Below are 20018 nucleotides of genomic sequence, written 5' to 3'. Positions count from 1 at the left end.
TTTCTTTTTTGTTTTTTAATTTTTAATTAAAAGACAATTTAGAGTTTGATACTCACAGTAGTACATCAGTGGTATTCATTCGCTTCATTTCCTGCGCACGTAACAATTCAAGTGAAAATTACTTAAAAACTTTACTTTTTCAATGAATTTATAATTGTCGCTAATGCAAATATTGTCATAACCGCAATTATAAATATACAATATGTATACTCACTCGTCTAAGTCGTAACGTGTTTGTGAAAGTGGTTTAACTGCACACCATGCAGGAATATTAATAATTTTGACGCGTTTTTTGTTTCCTTAAAAACTGAATAGACATAAATTAACAACAGAAACAACCGACTATATATACACATACATATAAAGAAAACAAGTAAGAAAGTTGTATATATCTTGGAACAATTCTTGTCCTCCTCTTGTGTGTCTCATCCTTTTTGGGTTATTCTTGTGCTAGATCGATTTTGTGCTACTATCTATCAAATATAAATTCTATGCAACTAATAAATTGCATGCGATCTATTTGAATTGATAACGCTTTCAAAATATTTCTCGCATCGTCTCATCCTTATTGGTGAGAAAGAGATCGTCATATCAAGTGCGTTTTCGTCTTTATTAAATTTCTCATTTAATTTTTTTGATTTTTAAAAAATTTTATAAAACATTTAAACAATATAAGCCCAATATATTATAAAATTATAAAATAAATCAATTTTAATAAATATATCGATCATAGTATGGACAGCTAGATTAAAGTACGAAGCTAAACTGAATATATATATATATATATATATATATGCTAACTGAATATCTTATGATGCAATTTTGTTTTTTCCTTTTTGTTCATCCTAGTTGGATAATATTTCACTAAACAACAACGAAGACGAAGGGAGAAAGAATAAAATGAATACCCTTTTAATTCATTCAATTATTTATTTCGTTTTGAAATATCGATCACATTGACGGATGAGTGGAAAAGGAAATTTAAATGTTATAAGCGATAAAATTTCGCGGAAATTTCGCTTCAATTGTAAATAAACGCATTTGTTAGCCTTCTCTAAAGATTTGTTACGTAATCATAAATTGGACAAATCTTTGCATATTAATCGGCAAAGTGCAGAATAAACTTTTTTACAAAAAACAAAAATATTAGTTTCTTTTGGAAAGACAAGCGCTTTCGTCGGTCCCTACTCGATCACAAGTGCCTAAAAGTCTTAATAAATTATAATTTTAACACAACCTTTTCAATACTTACTTAATGAGGTAGAGGTCGAAATAAGTTCTTAAAAAATTTGTTTATTTAGTTAATAGCTGCTGTGAGTCTTCTACCATATGCGGGCAAAGAAGTCATTACGTGAAAGAAGTTTTTTCTCATATTGGGGATTTTTTTTCGTTATCTTTACCTACACGTGCAAACACCGTCGCGGTCAGAGAGTCGCGGAAGAGAGAAGGGGAAATTCGTAAAGTGCAAAGCGTAAAACGACAAAAATCGAGGAAAAAGAATGAGGAAGAATATTTGAATATCGAAGGGTATTTCTATGGTCCTAAGATAGCAGATTAGCATCACAAAATAATAAAAAATTTATTGTAATAAAAAACATCCCTATAATTATATATCAAAGTGGCAAACGAAACAATTCTTACAATATCCATTTGTTTCGATCGAAGTTCAGTGACAGTTCTCTAGAGCATCACATTTTGGCGATTTTCGAGAAGTTCATTGAAATATTTTTTATTAATAATAAAAAATTTTTTTCACCCAAAATTGAATAATTTGAAAATCCCCACGTGTTGCTCCAACTTGAATAAAATAATATTTTTCCTTTAATACTCACAGCTGTATGCTGATTTTGTATTTCTCCATAGTGTTTGCAATACCCAAAAGACCTTCAAAGACCATGAAAAGTAATTCTGAGTTCAGTGTCTGTGTGGTATGTGTTGTTGTCACTCTCCTCTTCGCAAAAATGAAGATATCTGGTACAACCATTGCAAGTTTCTGCAGGCAACTCCGTGCGAAAGTTACAAGTAATTAAATTTGATTTTTTCACTTTTTTTTTAAGTTTTATGCTTATATATCATAAGGCAAACAATGTTTGCACTCCTCCTGAAATGAAGATATACTATCGCCCTAAAAATGGGTTAATTCTAAAATGAATACGGTAGACATCGCGATTACTTTTTTCCTAAAATTACCAGCGATATGGATATCAATTAAAAGAACTTGAAGAGTAGAATGCGAAAAGCCGAAGTGGTGGGTATGCAAGATTCGGCCTCCGTCGAATATAATTTTCGTGCTTGTTTAGATTCAAATTTACATGAACATCGTGTGAGAGCTTAAGTTGAAAATGTCTCATGGGAATAGCGCTCCGATCTTGAGGTTTTTTAATATTTTCAGAAAATAATTTCTTTTTGTTACTAAATATTTGATTGGGTATTAAATAATATATCATAAATAACTTTCGTGAATATTATTATTTTTACTTTTAAGCTGTTTTAGTCGCTACGCTCCTTAAGCAACATGAAGGAAATTATTTCTGTTTCAGTCGCTCTGTGTCTTTCAACCAAACAAATTGTAAAGTTGCACTCATCTCTTGCGATAATTTTTTCATTTTGATATTTTTTACTCAGCTTCTTAGCGTTCGCGACACTAAGCTGAAATATGACGAAACGAACGAAATTGTCTATCAACATTCTGAAATTAAATAAGTCAATTTTTAAGTTTCATATCGAGCGTCGTGTTATGTAAAGAGAGTTGTTAACCTTTTACATTTTCAATGCAGAGCTTATGATAAATGCCGAAGAAATATATATGTTATGTTAAAGAGAATTGGACCCGTAAATAGTTCGCTCGACCCAGAGAAATACAATGATGATGATGATGATGATGATGAAGTTGATGATGATAGGTAGAATGAAAGGATAGGAAATAATGCAGTGAAAAAGAGAAGGAAGCTGCATTATACACTAACATAACGTCAAGCTTTCACTATAAAAATTATTGGGACGGTTGACTATTCTCGGATTTTTTTTCCTTTAAATCCATTTATGCAAACGTAACGACTCTTAATAAAAGAATCGATTATATGCTCATATTAATTTCCTTTATTTTAATGCGCTATTTGGCCTTCATATTGACCGATATTGCGCTGAAACTATGAAACTCTTGCCAAAGCTAGAAAAGAAATTGAATTTAACGAGTATATCTTTCAAACAATTTTTGAAATTTAAGTATGTAGTAAGTAGTTTAAGGAAAAATATATACGATTTTGTTGTATTATCACTGAATTATTTTCTAATTTTCCGATCTTTACGATATCGAATGTTGGCTCCACACTTTTGCAAAAACATTTATTTTAAACTCTGAACGATTCGCTCGGGGGGCAATATTTTGAAATGTTTCGTTGTCACTAACACTGTCAATGACATTCAGATAGTCAGTCCGTCAATCCGTGAGGGTGATTAAATAGTTTAAAAATTCTAAGTTGAATAGAACTGCAACTGCAGTAGACAATCTTCGATATGTTTACATATATATATATATAAATATATATGTACATGTATGATAATTATAGATGAAACACTTGACAACGTGTACAAAATATTTAGTACGATACGTCATTCTATCGTAAAAAGTAAAAAATAAGCTAATAATTTTTCATTGGTATCTATATACGTTACGGTTAACCAATCCTTAAAAACTTGTATAGGATTTGTTCTTTGTTTTATTTGTTCTTGCTGCAATTTATAGAAAGAAAAGTTGTTTTATGAACCACTGTTTAACCTTTTCAGTGTAAAATAATTTATGCAAAAGCTGCTAAGCAAATAAATAAAAAAATTTTTAAACAAATCATTGGACTTACACGCAGCACCAATATAACAACAAAGAACAGCAAACAGTTAAAGAAACCTTATAACACGATATCAAATACACATATATATGCGCACATGCATTTATGTGTACATAAATACACGTTATTTTTATAAAGTAAACCAATAAGTTGAAAACAAAAAAAAAAAAAAAAAAAAAAGGAAAAATTGGTGACAGTTTTTTTATAAGAAAAAATAAATAAAAACAAAAAAAAAAATAAAAATAAAAAAACAACTTGAATGTGTGCAAAAAAAAAAAAAAAAAAAAGTGGTATTCGAAGTAAAGATAAAAATACAAGACTCAGACAAGGAAGTGTGGTTGATACAGTCATCGATATCAACCACCAGGAATTGTGGTACGACAACTTAAGCCGAGTGAGTACACGTCAAAAAAGGAAAACAAAAAAACAAAACAAAAAAAAAGCCAACTATTTGGATATGAGAGGAAACTCTAACAGTAAAAGCAGGAAAAACATTTGCAAATTCCTTTAAGGTAAGCCAAGCACCAAAAATAAAAAACAAAAAACAAAAAAAAAAAAGAAGAAAATCAAAAAAGTTCCTTTAATGCGTATAAATGTATAATTGAATATTTCTATTGGTTTTTTTGGTCATTGGTAAAAACAGGTTGTACTACGAAATCTACGAAACTACGATCACGATATTTATTTCATCTTCTTCTTCTTCTTCTTCTTCTTACATAAATTCCTTTCATTATACATTTCATTAATAATTTGTAAGTTTAAGATGGTATGCATCATTTAGCTAAGCATCTGTTACCATATATTTATGAATCACTGATGATGTGATGATCAGCATGTTGCTATTTATGTACTTGCATATATATACACACACATGCATATAGTACAGATGTGATATGAAGTGAAATTCTGAGCAATTAAGTGAAATAATAATGATTTTTTTAATCAATTTTAATTATATATGAAAATTTGCAATTTCCAATAAAAATAGCAAATATCTCATCGTTCAAAGATGTGATTGACATTTATAATTAATTAAAATTATTTTCTTAATTAGTGTATGTGTTGACTGCAGATGGAAAGAGTTGTACATTGAGAGAAAATTCCCCCATTCTCATTACCAGTGCACGTATTTTCATAAGATTTCTTCACACAAAACTTTTTGCGGACCTTTCAAAATTACAATCGAGAAAGTGCTTCACACTTTATCTCCTCCCAAAGCCTCTCTTCATTTATTTATTATCAATGCGATAACGATAACGTTCTTTCTAACCTTCGCTTCGTATATTTCAGTTACTATATTATAGAGAATTGTGCATATATATATATAACTCATTTCTTTATAGGTATTTTAACTCCTCTTCTTCTTCTACTTCCTATTCTTATTTTCCTTTTTTTTTTAACAATTTATTGTCATTATACTACATAACAACCTTGACAATGACTTTGGCTTTAATTTAGCTTTATTTGTCTCGTCTCTTTTCTAAAAGTTGGCTCTTCGCCATATTCTTCTTCTACTGATTGGAGTTTATACTCAAGCGTACAACTAAATACAGTTAAATACAGTAAATGAGTATTTGCTTATTAAGATGGAAGACGATAGCTTAAAAACGATATGAGCTTTAAACACTTTTTTTTGAAAATAAAGAAGAACTTCTCTTCATATATATACATATTTATATGTGGGTGTACGCTGGGAAAAATGCCTAAAACAGTTAGAGCTTGAAATTAAGCTGAAGCGCAAGAGGCGAGAGCCAAGACCAGGGCTCAAACAAATAGTGCAAAATTGCTATTTAAGGTTTTCATGATTGTACGCCATTTGTGCGTTCGCTTGAACATTCACCAGATTCGACTCACTTTGCTATCATTAAAACAAAAAAAATTATTTTGCTGGAAGAGACCCGGCAAATAGACTTACGTTCTAGTCGAGTAAATTTACATGTCAAGTCCAAAGTTTCATAAGAAAATACTAAAAATGAAAACATTCTCTAAGCCCTACGTTTTTTAAATAAGTAGAATTATAGTAGAGACAAGGTTCAAAAAATTTGCCCTATCTTAGTCAATTTGTTAACATTTATCCCATTTATGCCGAAACTCCGATTTTCTACTAATTTTAGTCGGGAAATGGATATATATATATTCAGACAATTGTTCTCACGTAAAGACTTTTTCAAAATAATACTGCATGGGGCGAGCGAGTGCTGGTAAAAATGTCATTTCAATGCCTTCCATTGTTGGGCCAAGCCATGTCAATGCACAGATGGCCACATTTCCATCGATTGCTCTAAAAAACGATCTGCCGCATATTTCATTATATTTCTCGTGATGCACATGCGCACGAATTTATTACTGTGCTGTGTGCCGTAAATGCCATCTACACATTTCTAATAATTTTTAATGTAAATGTAATTGACGGCCTCGATGACGATTCTGTGTTCTTCGCATTACATAATCGGCTGAGTTTGTAACTGTAACAAACAGTGCGTGCATAGTTGGAAATGAATTAATGCGCTCCTTAGTGTACAGATGCTGCTGCTGCACGAGTCGATCGTTTATACTTCTAATTGACGTTTAGAAATGCCAATCACTTGTGGTTATGTTCAGATGAAAATGGCGAGCGTCGATTTATTGGACGGCTAATCAAGACGAATTAGATACGCTTAGGACGCTTGGTCCTCTTGTGCCTCTCTTTCTAGTTGCAGCGATATACGAAAGCATTCAATATAACGACATCTAAGAGCGATGAGGCATAACAATAGATAAAGAGGAAGAAGCATCTTTAGCCAGAAGCGGTCTTCCATTTTCGGTAGACAAATCAATAGCTTCGCTTTCTTCGTCAGTTAATCGCCCGTTTAGTTTCGTTTGTTTTACTTTTATTTTCAATAATTTTTGTCTTTTTCCTGCAATAAACATCCAAAGTGTTGAACAGATTCTAGGGCATTCTCTCTGTTACACATTTCGGTCAAAGGTATGCAAAGGTATGGCTTATGGTATGTTTCTCGCAAAAATATAAAAAGAACAAAATGTTGCGATAATTTATTCTCATTTCAAGTTAAATTAAATGCATTTAAACATACTAATGAAAGGAAAGCAATTTCGTAAAATTGCAATAACAAGAATGGCAACGAAATGTGATAAAAAAAATAAAAATTTACAAAATCAACTTGTTTTTTTTTTTTTTTCAATATTGTATATATTGTTGCAAAACGGCTAGCATTGCAAATTTTTTCAAAGCAGAGAAGTTGAGCAGCGAGGGATGGAGGGGAGAAAATACAAAAACCAGAGACACATTTCAAACAACAAACACGTTCACAAGAAAGAAAAAAAAGCAAAAAAGACACAACAACAAGAACCGCTTAGAGTAGCGGCTAATGAAAAAGTAAAAAAAAAAAAAATAAAATAAATAAATAAATGAATAAATGGCGCTGGCTAACTGGTTTTAACCCAGTTTTTGTTCAAATGAACATTACTCTACACTTGCTATAAGAAGAGAGTAAAGAAAAAAAAAAAAAAAAACAACAAAGCTCTAGTCATTCCAAGGCGATTCGCGAATCCTCTATCCTTAATGTTTAGATGTTAGACCTCGGAAAATACCTGACATGGCATGATGGACGTCTGTGGCAGCAAATATATTCTGAAAATAGAAGTTTTTAAGCCGATCGGTGTATGTGCGAGTCGATCCGCTACAAATTTGTACACATTTTCTGGATCAATGGTCAAAAGTGACTTAACTACTTTTGCTATTTGCTGATAATTGTTCACATCGACTTTTCAGCCGATTTTTTCATTTAACCTCATCTAGCGAAAGGAGTAAGAGAAATTTAAGCAAAGAGTTCTGGCCGAACTGACTTTGCTCATATTGCATACACAAAAATGTATATGCGTTTGACAGGCATATATGTCAAAAAATTGCTATATATATATATATCTGCAAGTCTATTTAGTTTAGTTTTAGAACGGACTTAAGACAATTTTTCGAACCTATGCGAAATATGCTAAAATATATCTGTTTTTCTATCAACCAAGATCTTGAACTCATCGGGATCGTTGGGGGCATGTACATTTACTTTTAGCGAATTTTGATGAAATCACTTGAGTTTGGGGTTTGGTTGCAATTCGAGAATCAAAGAAATTGGTTTAAATTTATCCCATTGTTCGTACATTATATTACATCTTTCATTAAACCAAGCGAGCCTATGTATAACTAATTCTATTATGCATTATAATGAAGGAAGATAAACATCACATATAAAATTATATCCTTCACACAACTGGTATACATGCCAGCGTGGACACATAATTAGTACACATCTCGTCATAAAAGAAATAATCTAAGGAATTTATAACGAGATTTAAAAAAAAAAGAAAATACTAAAAATTTGCTTTTATTTTAAAATATATAATAAGCAGGATACAAAAAAAAAAAACATTAATATATGTTATATGAGAAGGATATGAAAAAAAATTCTTTCGGTGTAAACGCAGCAAGAAACGCTAAAAACAAAACTGAAAACTAAAAAAAAGAAATTTAAAAAAATTAAAGAAAACTATGATGATAGTTAGTAGCTAAAGACGAAAATGGATTTCTTCCTGATTTACTTGATATCTGTCTGTCTCATCCCGTATGTATTAACAGTAGAATTGCCGACGAGTGATCATTTTGATTCTTACTCATTTGTAAAGTCGCCACACTGCCGTAAAAAGTTGAAGATAGAAAATTTTCTTTATTCCTTATTGGTTACGAATGCAAGGTTAAAAAATGGCTGCGGTTCGTCTATAACATTCGATCCCGTGAAGAAATTGCCAAAAATTTACTTTTACTAGTTACTCGTCAGAACCGCCTGCATTGTAAAGTTCCGTCGAAAAGTGGTTATGTGATCGGTTTCCTAACGCGTCCATAATCAACGAAAAAATTTCAATTCATTTGCAATTGGGTGAAGAATTCACCCAATAACAGTAGAAATACGTGTATCCGTCATCCAACGGTATCTCAAAAGTTCTTTTCATTTAATGCTTAAGTCATATAAAAATATTGGAATTTTATATGTTTTATGACCAATTTTTGTTTTTTAGATCAATAGTTCAATGAAGTTCATATTGATTCACGTGGTCGTTGTAGCGTTGCTATTGTCATAATTGTACTCTACACTATTTATGGCGCAGGGTAGATTAGTTAGTGTTGACGTATGTAAAACACTCAAAAGGGCTTAAGGTAGATCCAGCTTTTATCATACAGTTCGATTTAGAATCACTTTCTAAATTGATTTAAGCCTGTCTGTCCTTCCATTCATCTGATGTCTGTCCATGTATTTTTGTACTCAAGCTGCAAGCCGCAAATTTTTGAGATATTGTCATAAAATTTGGTACAGAACGCTGTTGAAAATAGTTCAGATGGTTCCACTCTTTCGAACACTCCCCATATAACGTCCTATTCTTAATAGTCGTTATATAAAAAAAAAAAAATTTTTAATTTTCAAAATTTATCGGCAAAAGTTGCTGAGTAGCAATGTTTCGCCATTCTAAAACTTTGCATCAACTTGGGCAATTTTGGAACCACCACTCATATAACCGTTCCTGCGGAAATTAAAGCTTTTTATGGTAAAAACGTCGAATTTCCAATATTTCATGGCGAAAATTGGCTCATAATAGTCAATTGGCAAAGTAATCCACCTCACCGAATATGGACTAGATAGGCCCATTTCTTGGATAACACCGCACCCTCATATGACGAAAAAGACTTATTGTTAATTTGTTTGTGAAAAAATTTTAGTCATGATAGGAATTCTATAAAAAATGAAGTGGAGCTAATTTCACCCACATGGGTCAATTTCTTGGGCTTACTCCCAATGAATGGTAAGTCCTTCGAAAAAAACGCCTAATTTTATGATGAAAATTAATTCAGAAAAATAATTAACGGTAGTGAACTTGGATCACATAGGTCTATCTTATTAAGACCCAAATTGTCATATGGCGAAGAAATCTGACCTCCCAATATCCGGGCTTGCATCAAAAATTATGACTTTGCATGAAAATAATGTGTGAATAACTGCACGCGGCTAAAAAGGTTCTAGGATATGTTAATGTCGGCGTTGCCCGATTATAATGTTCTTACTTGTTTTATTATCGATCTGTCTTCATTACGAAGATCTTGTTGAATAAACGTATGTCGCGTTAGCAAACTCTAAAAAGTTAAGAATCAGCGTGCATCACGCATACTATAAAGATGAGTATAGTATAAGTATTTGAAGAACAAACCTGTGTTTTTTTACCTGTGAATGAAACATTTTTTATATTCGTTTTTACCGTTACTGATATGCGCAATATATATAATCAACTGTATGTGAAGGAATAAGTTATCTTGTGTCTGTGCTAGTTATGAAAATTCGTCGTCCAAGCCGAACATAATCTGTATCGTCTTATATCCGAAATTGAGAAACACGATTAATATTAATTTTCTCATCGCGTTGATAACACTTGAAAATTCTTATTAGAAATGTATTGATTTTTTTTGTGTTTTGTGGCTGTTAACCGAATCTAGCCAAAGCCAACCGACGTTGACTGCAGCAATAGGAAAACTTGAAAGTTCAGTTACTACTACTTCAACTTACTTAGTATCTAACTTTATATCATAATCAATGTATTTAATGGCGTCTCCAATGCGGTTTATATACGCTTCAAGCAAGCAGATACAATTAATAAAATAATGTATAATATGTATGTAGAAAGCCTATGCTTAAGAAATTTAATTTTTTTTTTTTTTTTTTTATTCATGTCTTCACTTTTTCTTATATTAATAATATTAATAATTTTTTTTTTCTTGATTTCATTTCTACTTTAAAAGTTTAGCTTAAGGTCTTAAGTGGTGCATGTGTGTTGTAAATTATCGTAATTATAACTTGAAAAAAAAAAAAAAAAAAATCGGTTTTTAAGAAAATATTCATAAAATTTGCCTTTAAGTCAATGTCGTCGCTCCGCTGGAATAGCTTCACGAGAGTTGCTCCATTGCTTTACATTTGTATTACAGACACGTTTGGTTAGTCAACTCGTTGCACTTGCTGGTACGAAACTGGGTCAGTGTGAAAGATAATAAACGCAATATAAACACAGTATATATTAAAAAAACCAAGTAAAAAAAAAAAAAAAACAAGCAAGAAAGCTATACCCGCCTTTCGGCAAATTTTTGGGTACACACTACCTTAAGCAAATATATAAAAATAGTGGGTTTTCTTTTTCTTCCCCAATTCTCCCTCAGATAGGTGATCGGCGTAATTAATATAAAGCATGTTCAGAACAGATTTCAGATTAATATGTTCAGTGTAGCATGTAACAGTGTATTTTCAACAGTGTATTTTTCGTATTTCAGTTCTTTGGCTATAATTAGCCAAAGGTCTTTAATAAAGGGAACGTTTTTAATAATCGACTCAGTAGTGCATCGACTAGCAGATTTTTGATAATTTTTTTTCGAGCAGAACAAAATGCTTTGGTAAGTTATTAACGATATATTTAGGTGTTCAAATATCGTACAGACAGACATCTTTTAGATAAGGGCGCTCTGCACGAAGCCGCTGCTTCAACTAAGCCATATTTGTAGCTTAAACAAATGATAAATAAAAAAACCACATTCAATTTGATCTGAGTTAATGTCGTATACAACTCCTAGTTAGCTGAACGAAAATCATCTGCGAAAGAAAAACAAAAACCTAAATGAAAAGAATGAAAATTGTTGGGAATTAGGCTGTGTGCAGTTCAAGTACCCGGACACTGATATGCAACTTAATTCGGCAAAACAAATTTTCAATATTATTAAAAATATTGCCACACCTTTATTTAAGGCGTATGCCTTACCAGGAATTTGTTGTTAAAAGGATAGATACGTAGGTAACTAGGTTTTTGTTTGTTGATAGGATCAGATTTACAGGCAATGTAATGATAATAAAGTACACCTTTATGCTTCGATAATATGTTGCGGAAATGTGTAAAAATGCACACAATAAATAATGAATGAAATGAAATACATTTAAAAACAGTTTATATTAACGTAATTAACATTTTATTATGATAGATGAGCGTCGAAGCCATTTTCAGGCATCGAGTAGAGTATCTCTTAAAATGTAATTATGTGTTAAAAATATTAAAAAAAAAAAAAAAAATAAAAAAAAAAAACAAACTTCGCTTGTTAAGCAAACTGGAAAGATTTCGAAGCCAATTTTAGTAGTTTTGCGTTTCTTTTTTCCTTTATTAAGTTTACGTTATTACGTTACGTTTACAATATCACTTTGAAATATTCGCCTATACGATTGGTCAGCACGTTGTTCAATTGAATGCATGTTTCTTAAGCAGACTACTAAAAACCACGTTTGTCTTGTGAATGCACACACTGTGTCCGTTATATAAATGATAACGCAATACATAAAACGTATTTAAATTTTATTATTCATTTTCAGTATCAGTAAGTGCTAAGCAAGTGTAAAAGTGTAGATGAGTGCAGGCGAGTGTAGGGTGTAAATAGGAGAAAGAAACTATTTTCTTCTTTTTAAATATAAATAAAAAACACGCTCGAAATTGATCGAATACTTTATAAAATCAAAAAAACATAGCACATTCAAAAGCAAAATGGTGTATCTATCAGCTTTGAACGAATTTTGGCTTTCTTTTTCTTCCCTCGTCAAGTCACATCAAGAACATACGGCAAAACACAATTTACTTTTTCCCTGCAAATAACTATCACTATCCTATACATGCTATATATTATAGAAGCGATCACCGATATGTGTTAAACGTAAATAAAAGAAATAAGAATAAGTGACTTGGTCGAATCACTCGTACCCATAGCATATATATGTGCATTTGCTTTGTAATTTATGAGCAATGACTCAAAATCCCAATTCTTGTGCGTTTGAAGCCTTTAAAGCCTTTAAGTCATGTTTTTCTTATTACAAAGAGTTCTTACTTACACTTAGATCATAGATAGGTTGAGAATTTGATGCTCTCGGAAGCTCGTTTTTGTGCGTTGCAAAGACTTAGATAAAACGAATGCATCGCAAGTCTGCAGTGATGAGTGGTAACACTATGGTAGTTTTCGTATGCATAGATCGAATTATTTCAAGTTTGTTGCTTAAGTCTTTTTTTGTAAAGATTGATTTATTTAATCATATATACATATGAAAGTGGGGCAAGTGCAGTTTTCAAAAAAAAAAAAAAAAATTAAGACAATAAAAATTATATGCTCGTAAGCAATTTACAGGCAAACAAACATATTTACGTTCTCTACTATTTGTGAGAAAATGGAAGTCCATCTCATTCATTTGATATTCATTTTGATAAATGCCGAACGGGTTAAAAAAATGCTTGCGGACAGACAGGCATTAGACAGGTTGTAAATAAATCTGCCAAAATAATATATTTGCATTATCCCTTGATCAAGGCTTCATAACAATGATGTTAATGTGTATTTTTTTTGAGAGATGAAACCGTTGACACTGTAAACTAAACCATGGGATAATAAACTTAAAAATATATCTATTAGTGCTTGCCAATAGTGCTTGCCAAATACATATTAAACTGGACTTGTTCCACTGTCGAAAACAAACAGCCCATGTACAGGCTATAGATTTAGCTGAATTAGGTAATATTTAAGGTTATAGCCTAATTAGGTAATTAAAACTAAAGTAGAGAAAAGGAATCTTAAAATTGCCAAGTTAAGAATAAGGGAGAATGAGGAAAAAGAAAATTACATATATATATTATATGTATTTAGGCCACAAAAGCATTTTCAACAGCCGTACTACATTGTACTACATTGACTAAGAGAGTAGCATGTGCAGTAAGTAAATCAGTGCGAACCTGCCAAAGCTTGTGCAAAATTCTAGTAACATTGCGTAGTTCATTGGCGGCTGATTAATTTTTACGGAGTCATTTTTACAGAGTGATAAGATTGTAACAGCGGGCAGACATCTATATTGATCACAAGTGAGGCAGGATGAAAAAGTGTTTAGCTGCAGAGGAACACAAATTAATATTATCTGGTCGCGGTTAAATTTTTTATACCGATCATCACCACGAGGAAAGGGAAAAGAATACGATTTTTATCGTCTAATTTAATATTAAGTGGGCATGACATTTATTATACAAGTATTGTCGGATCACCAATTGAATATAGGCGCAAGAGGTTTTGTCGTTGGATCTGCTATAATGTACAACTAATGAGCAACTAACCCATCTTTCTCTTCCATTCACCGATCTCACCCACGGTTTTTCGCCACGGAGACAAGGACTAAAAACAGGAGCTTTTCTTCCGTTTGCACAGAACCGTATACTTATTGACAGACGTCAATAACGGACGTCCGTCCGTGCTGCAATCGAAATGTGAGCTGTTCTCGTGCGATCGCATTTTTAACAACCATTCCCTGTTTGTTGATTAAATTTCCGCAACAAAGTTTCTTTTCATTATTTTTTCTTTATATTGTTGTTGTTGTCGATAGTGTTAAGAATGCCTGAATTTGCAATAAACATTTTATGCTTAAATGCTTGGAATTCCTATCACCTGTTAACAAAGTGTCTTGTGCCTTACGACCTTCATTCTATATACTCTATACGTACCATATATATACTATTTGACTGTGTATATGTATTGTAGCTTACTTAAGCATCTTTATTACATTCTATGCGTACAACAGGAAATATGATTGTTCTTTATTTGAGGTATGTGTTAAAATAAAATTATTGCGATCATTATTCTATAGAGATTTTTGAAATTTATTTTTATTTGCTACAATAGCATGCATCTTGTGTCTTGCTTGAAATCCAATCCAAATATTTGCTAACACGCGTATAAACGCCGGGAGTGTTTGGTGCGGCGCAACCGTAACCATAAGAAACTATGCCGGCTAAACGGAAAACGGTCGAACCATCTCGCACCATTAGGGGGCCACCACTGTCACCCTAAAAATATGCTTGAAATGTAAGCAAATTGTAGGATGATATATGGGAAATGGCGAGGGGGAGGGGAGGGGAGGGGGGGGGGGTGTGAGTGTGTGTGGAGATAAACGAACCTGACAGGCATCTTTGCCACCTTTTGGGTAACCGGCACATAACATTGTCTCGACGATCATATCTCGGTAGGAAGTGGCTCGGCATTGACTATTCGTGATAATCGGTACCGTAACTTCTTGCAGGTAATTAGAAGGTAGACCGTCCTCGGATTTTAAACCCCAACCAGCAACAATTCCCTAAAATTTTTATAACAATTTCGTGTTTTCGAAATGATCGCATGATCTGATTAAAAAAACCTGTCTAAAATCGAAATTCTGCTCCGAACTGGAAGGCAAGCAAACCGGTCTCAGTTGCTTTTTGAAGAGCAACGGCGTCTCCAATTTTAATAGAGCTATGTCATTCTGCAAAGTGGCGTGACTGAAGCTGCGATGCACGTGAACTGATGACACTCTTCTTATAATGCCGTCTTGCCGGGAATTTTTATCCAATTTTAATAAACGTATATAAATGTTCTTTTTAGACGGGACGCAATGCGCTGCAGTCAAGAGGTAACGATCATTAATAACACTGGCGCCGCAAAACTGAGTGGAACCTTTCACTAACTGAGCTATCCATGGATACTTGTGGTTTCGCACTTTATCGCCACCCACTATACGATTAACGTTAGGAATGCCACAAGCTTTTCATGAAGTAAAAAAAGAAAAGCGTAAAAGCCACGTAATTCTATTGTCAAGATAAAAAAAAATAGAATTGTGTTTACCGCATTCCGCGCATGGGTTGCCTACGAAAGTTTTATTTCGATGCTCATCGTACGCTGGCGCTTCGCCTAAAAGATGGCTTGCAATTGCTTGCTGTTTATGTATCCCGTTTGGCAGTAAGACTGTTGTTGTAGAATTCGCTCCTAAAATGCGTGACGGTGGCCTACCGTACTGATAACCTTGAAACTATCATATAATTTTTAAAATCCTTTCCTCTTAATTAGCACAACTCACAACTCATTTACCCTTGTCTCTTTTAGGCAATTAAACATTGCAAAATGTACGAATATTACAATGGAAAGAATGTGTGCCATCTTCTGTGGTTAATACACGTTTCAAGACAATTTCGCGCAACAAGTTGTTTACACATTTATAATTTGACCGCTACTGACAAAGAAAAGCTCTTCACATTCGGTTCTTATACTAATATACTTCACATGAACCAATAATTAAAAATTTAACAAACTGAAAGAACATCCGAGATGACTTCACATTTGAAAGTCAAATATTTCTCTTGTTTCTTTGTTCAAAACAGACTCGAACATATTAAATATGTATCTTTGCTATCTATCTCGTAAAATCTTTTTCTTCGATTTTTAAAGTCTCCTCGTCTTGTATTTTATTTAAGGTTGCTTTTGTTGGACTTCTTTACAAATTTATATATATATATATATATATATATATATATATATATTTTTTTTTTTTTTGGGATAGTTTTTTATTCTTAAGCATTTCATTAAACCAAAACGCCCCACAATTTGATGATCTAAATATGATGGTTTTCCCATCACGACTATTAAAACAGCTTTGTGCAAATACATTAACAATAAAATCTTTATTCATGTCATTAATTTGAGGCCGGCAATCTATCAAAACTGCTAAAACATTTGCTTTCTCCTCCTTACACTATTGTTGTGGCGGATTGTAAAAGATAAAAGAAAACACAAAACGAGGCAAAAATTTTATAACTAATTTGGCCATAATTAAGGGCGAGCTCGCCCAACCTGACAACAGATCCGATTAATATGTCGGCATTAAATTCTCCAGGGATTGCAGACGAGTCGGATGAAACATGTGAAAGAATCAATTAAATTCAATAATGCCCTGCCTGTGATTCGAAATCCCACCGGCGATTGTCTAGCGATAGAAAACAGTGTAATGTCACTTCTTCGTTTCTTCTTCTTCTTCTTTTTCTCACTTGTCATTTAAATAGCTCTTCGGCAGATTTAGTTGCCTTTCGAAAGAGACCACTAAGCTTTCGGGTCTAATGAATATAAATTTATGAAGTTTTTATAGCCAGTGTAAATACAGACCGTTTTCACTTATTTTGTTCTTATAGACAGAAGAAAATGATATTGAACTGTGCACGTGCAATACTTTTTATGCTCGCCATCTTTTCACTGCAAAAAAAAAAAAAAAAACTAACAAGTGTGACGGAGTTTTTTCAATTTTTGCAGAGATATTATAGGATCACCGCCCATGCAACAAGCTCGTGCAAACTCATATCGCTATCTTCATTTTATATTATGAGTGATAAGCGAAGGCGTTCTCGGTTCACTTTCTTTGACTTTGGACGTGCCCTTTCACCGATTTCTACCACACACAAAACCACAGAAACGAAAAACTAGAAGGACAAATACGCCTAGACGGACTCAGTGCATTCCTTACTGTATATGTGTACCTTACAGAGTCTTTCTGCACATTGCAGACGTTTTGAAAAAAGAATAAAATTTTAATATCATCTAATATTGGGTGGGCTTGGACGGCGATTTTCCATTCTTGTGCAAGTTCACTTTGCTCCTACTTTTCAAACTGAGATGTTCTCAGTGTATGTTGCAATGTATGCTCAGTGTCTTATGAATTATTTGAATCATTTTCAATATCAATTCAGTTTTTTTTTTACTTTATTTTTGATATTTATTTATTTTATTTACTTAAACATGAAACTCAATCAATTAATATTAAAAACTAGTATAAAGTATATAAGGAGAAGTAAAGAAAAAAAAAAAATAAATAAATAAAAAAATAATAATTAAATAATAGTTTATGTATAAATAAATAAATAGCAGAAAAAAAAAAAAACAGAAAAATTGTAAATTATGATGAAATAATTCATTGAAGAAAACAATAACTCTATCAGATGTTGACCAGTGGGGACCATACAGCCAGAGCTATTGCTATAACACCAAGTGACTTATAGCAAATTTGATCTCATATAGTAAGGATTGAACAGTAATTCCTTCTCAGTACTAATCTGGAATGCGCTATGTTCTCTGCTGTTATGAGCACGCGTTAGCCGTTTTTCTTATTATTAAGGCTTACTACAGGCGATGACTTATTGTCCGTGCTAGCAGGATTTCTATTCTCTCTGAAAGATTAGGCGAGAGGGAGTGAATGGGTAGTGGTGGACAATAATCTGAAATAATAATTTTCTGCATTTCTCTTCATATTTCCATACCCAAGAAAAACGAAAAATGCAGTTGAATGCCTTACGGAAAATAATCGAATCAACTCGAATTCATCACAAAATTAAAAAATATTGACCCTACTACTACTACTACTACTACTGGAGACAAAATTATAGACGTTTAGGTGCAATTGTCAATGTTTTTGGTATTGGGTTACATGAATACATACAAAAACTATGAAATGAGATATAAATGGCGTCTCACACGAATTATAAGCGATTGCTTGGTCAAATCCTGCCTTCATATGATAGCTTAAGGAATAAGGAATAAAAGTAAGCGCAATCTCAGTTAAATCAATGAATTGCTCTAAGCATAATTAGAAGAAAGGACGAATGCGAGGGTGAAAGGAAACAAGCGTAAGACGTAAATATTAGGCGTTCTTGTGCACTTGCACCTGTTGTAAGCATTTATAAAGCGTTGCTTATCGAATAGAGGACTTATTTCCGGTTGAGAATTGCATTTGAGTTGCATTTCCATCCACTAAAATCAAGCAGCGGCAATGCAGCAGGCAGCAGGCAGCAGGCAGCAGGCAGCAGGCAGCAACCGCATGTGTACAATTCTGTGAGAAAGCGTAACGCATTTCCGCACTTTAACAAATTGTTCAAATTTGAGGCTTTTTTTCTGTGCCGTTTAATGATAGGCCTCAACACTCTCCCGAGTAAATTTATTGAGTCGTACACATAAATAAATATATATGCAGTGTAGTTAGCTTAGGCCGTTAGCTTATAGGGATTTTTTCTGAATTTGTGGAGGGCGCCGGTTACGCAAAATTAACCCGTGTGTCCTCGAGCACCGTGGCGTTAAATCGACAAGTTAGTGCATCCAACACGTTAAACCAACAAAAACATCGATTCTGTGGCAAAGCTACTCATATGTATGTGTATATGAGTGCAATCTAGTGCGCAGCCTTTAGATTTCCTCAGCATGCTTCAAACTTCAAACCGGATACGATACGCATGCATCCCAGCTACGATAAATTGCGGTTGCGAGTAGTAGTAGATTCTATCTATGTCTGTAGAGATCCTCTTCATTGCAGAAGTGTGAAGCATACCATCTACATCGATCGTCCTTTTCCTTTTCGCAGGGAAGAAAGAACACAACTATATCCCTTTTGTGTGTTTTGTTCTTTTGAATGTTGTTGAAGCTCTCAGGGAAAGTAAACGCTGGAATTTACCGTCGCATTCCAATGGTAAATCAACTTTGGAACTGCACAATGGATGAATGATGAAAGCATAATCGGAGAGAGGAGGGAAGACTTTAAAATGCTTTCATCAATTGAATATAATTTTTTTTTACAAACAATCAATGCAAAGTAGGAGAATAATCGGCAAATTATATATATATATATATAGTTGCACCGCAAAATCAGTAGATGTTTATTATTTGCTTCCCGTTTTTTTATCCAAATCTCTTCAATGAGATCTTATTATCAATTACTGCTTAGGTGCCATGCGGCATAAGAAAGAAAGTGTAAAGCACTGGCTGATATCATTTCATTAAAGTTAATTTTACTACGAGATGCTTAAGATGATGCTTAAGAAATTAGATTTCAGGTTTTTTCAAAAATTTACGCTATTTTTATGTAATTTAGACATTTCCCGTTGTGCACGCATCTTACGCATTCGTTCAAACTTGTTTTTGTATTTTGAAAAGTATTTGTCACTTTTTATCGCCTCGGCGGTACACCCGCACCTTGCTTCAATAGCAAAATAATCGTTCGTTCGTTCGTTCGTTCGTTCGTTCGTTACGTGGAGATAGTGTTATGTAAAGGTGTGTGCTTAAAAAAGAAAATGCAAACCCTCTGTCAAATAAATGAAAAAAAAAAAATCATTTTAAAGAAATGCCATTCAATGTAAAGTCTTAATATAAACGTCTATGAAGCAAATCTTTACCGAAATCTTACACAAACACCACACTCCGTATCATCTACTCATAAACGAGCAGATGCACACATGCAA

The 20018-nt window shown here is 33.0% G+C and overlaps 2 protein-coding genes across 4 annotated transcripts in view; one reads left to right on the top strand and one right to left on the bottom strand.

The window, feature by feature from the left end:
* LOC119631948 (mucin-17) overlaps positions 1–20018 on the top strand; it is a 219066-nt gene that overhangs the window by 10106 nt on the left and 188942 nt on the right. Inside the window, exon 1 of one of the 3 annotated variants that reach the window (XM_038024563.1) lies at positions 4120–4357. The exons of the other annotated variants lie outside the window; for them this stretch is intronic. The gene's annotated coding sequence lies outside the window, so the exon portion shown is untranslated. Of the gene's footprint in view, positions 1–4119; positions 4358–20018 lie in introns of those variants that run through there. 3 annotated transcript variants of the gene reach the window in all.
* Positions 14461–16042, bottom strand: LOC119631950 (trypsin-1). The gene is made up of 5 exons (XM_038024578.1): positions 15838–16042; positions 15595–15778; positions 15131–15513; positions 14894–15070; positions 14461–14783 (listed from the first exon to the last, which is right to left on the bottom strand). The coding sequence occupies exons 1-5, from the start codon at positions 15904–15906 to the stop codon at positions 14604–14606; spliced, it is 993 nt and encodes a 330-aa protein (XP_037880506.1). The 5' UTR covers positions 15907–16042; the 3' UTR covers positions 14461–14603.

Source organism: Glossina fuscipes, unplaced genomic scaffold (genome assembly GCF_014805625.2).
Source record: "Glossina fuscipes isolate IAEA_lab_2018 unplaced genomic scaffold, Yale_Gfus_2 1, whole genome shotgun sequence".
NCBI lineage: Eukaryota > Metazoa > Arthropoda > Insecta > Diptera > Glossinidae > Glossina > Glossina fuscipes.
The sequence above is the reverse complement of the archived record's forward strand: the minus strand, read 5'-3'. Positions and strand labels throughout refer to the sequence as shown.

Bases quoted from the DNA above. Each gene is read 5' to 3' on its own strand.
- LOC119631950 (XM_038024578.1), bottom strand. From the start codon at position 15,906: ATGGCACACATTCTTTCCATTGTAATATTCGTACATTTTGCAATGTTT. The intron at 15,779-15,837 runs GTAAATGAGTTG...ATTATATGATAG, and splicing joins ATTGCCTAAAAGAGACAAGG to TTTCAAGGTTATCAGTACGG. The intron at 14,784-14,893 runs GTTCGTTTATCT...GCATATTTTTAG, and splicing joins GTGGCAAAGATGCCTGTCAG to GGTGACAGTGGTGGCCCCCT.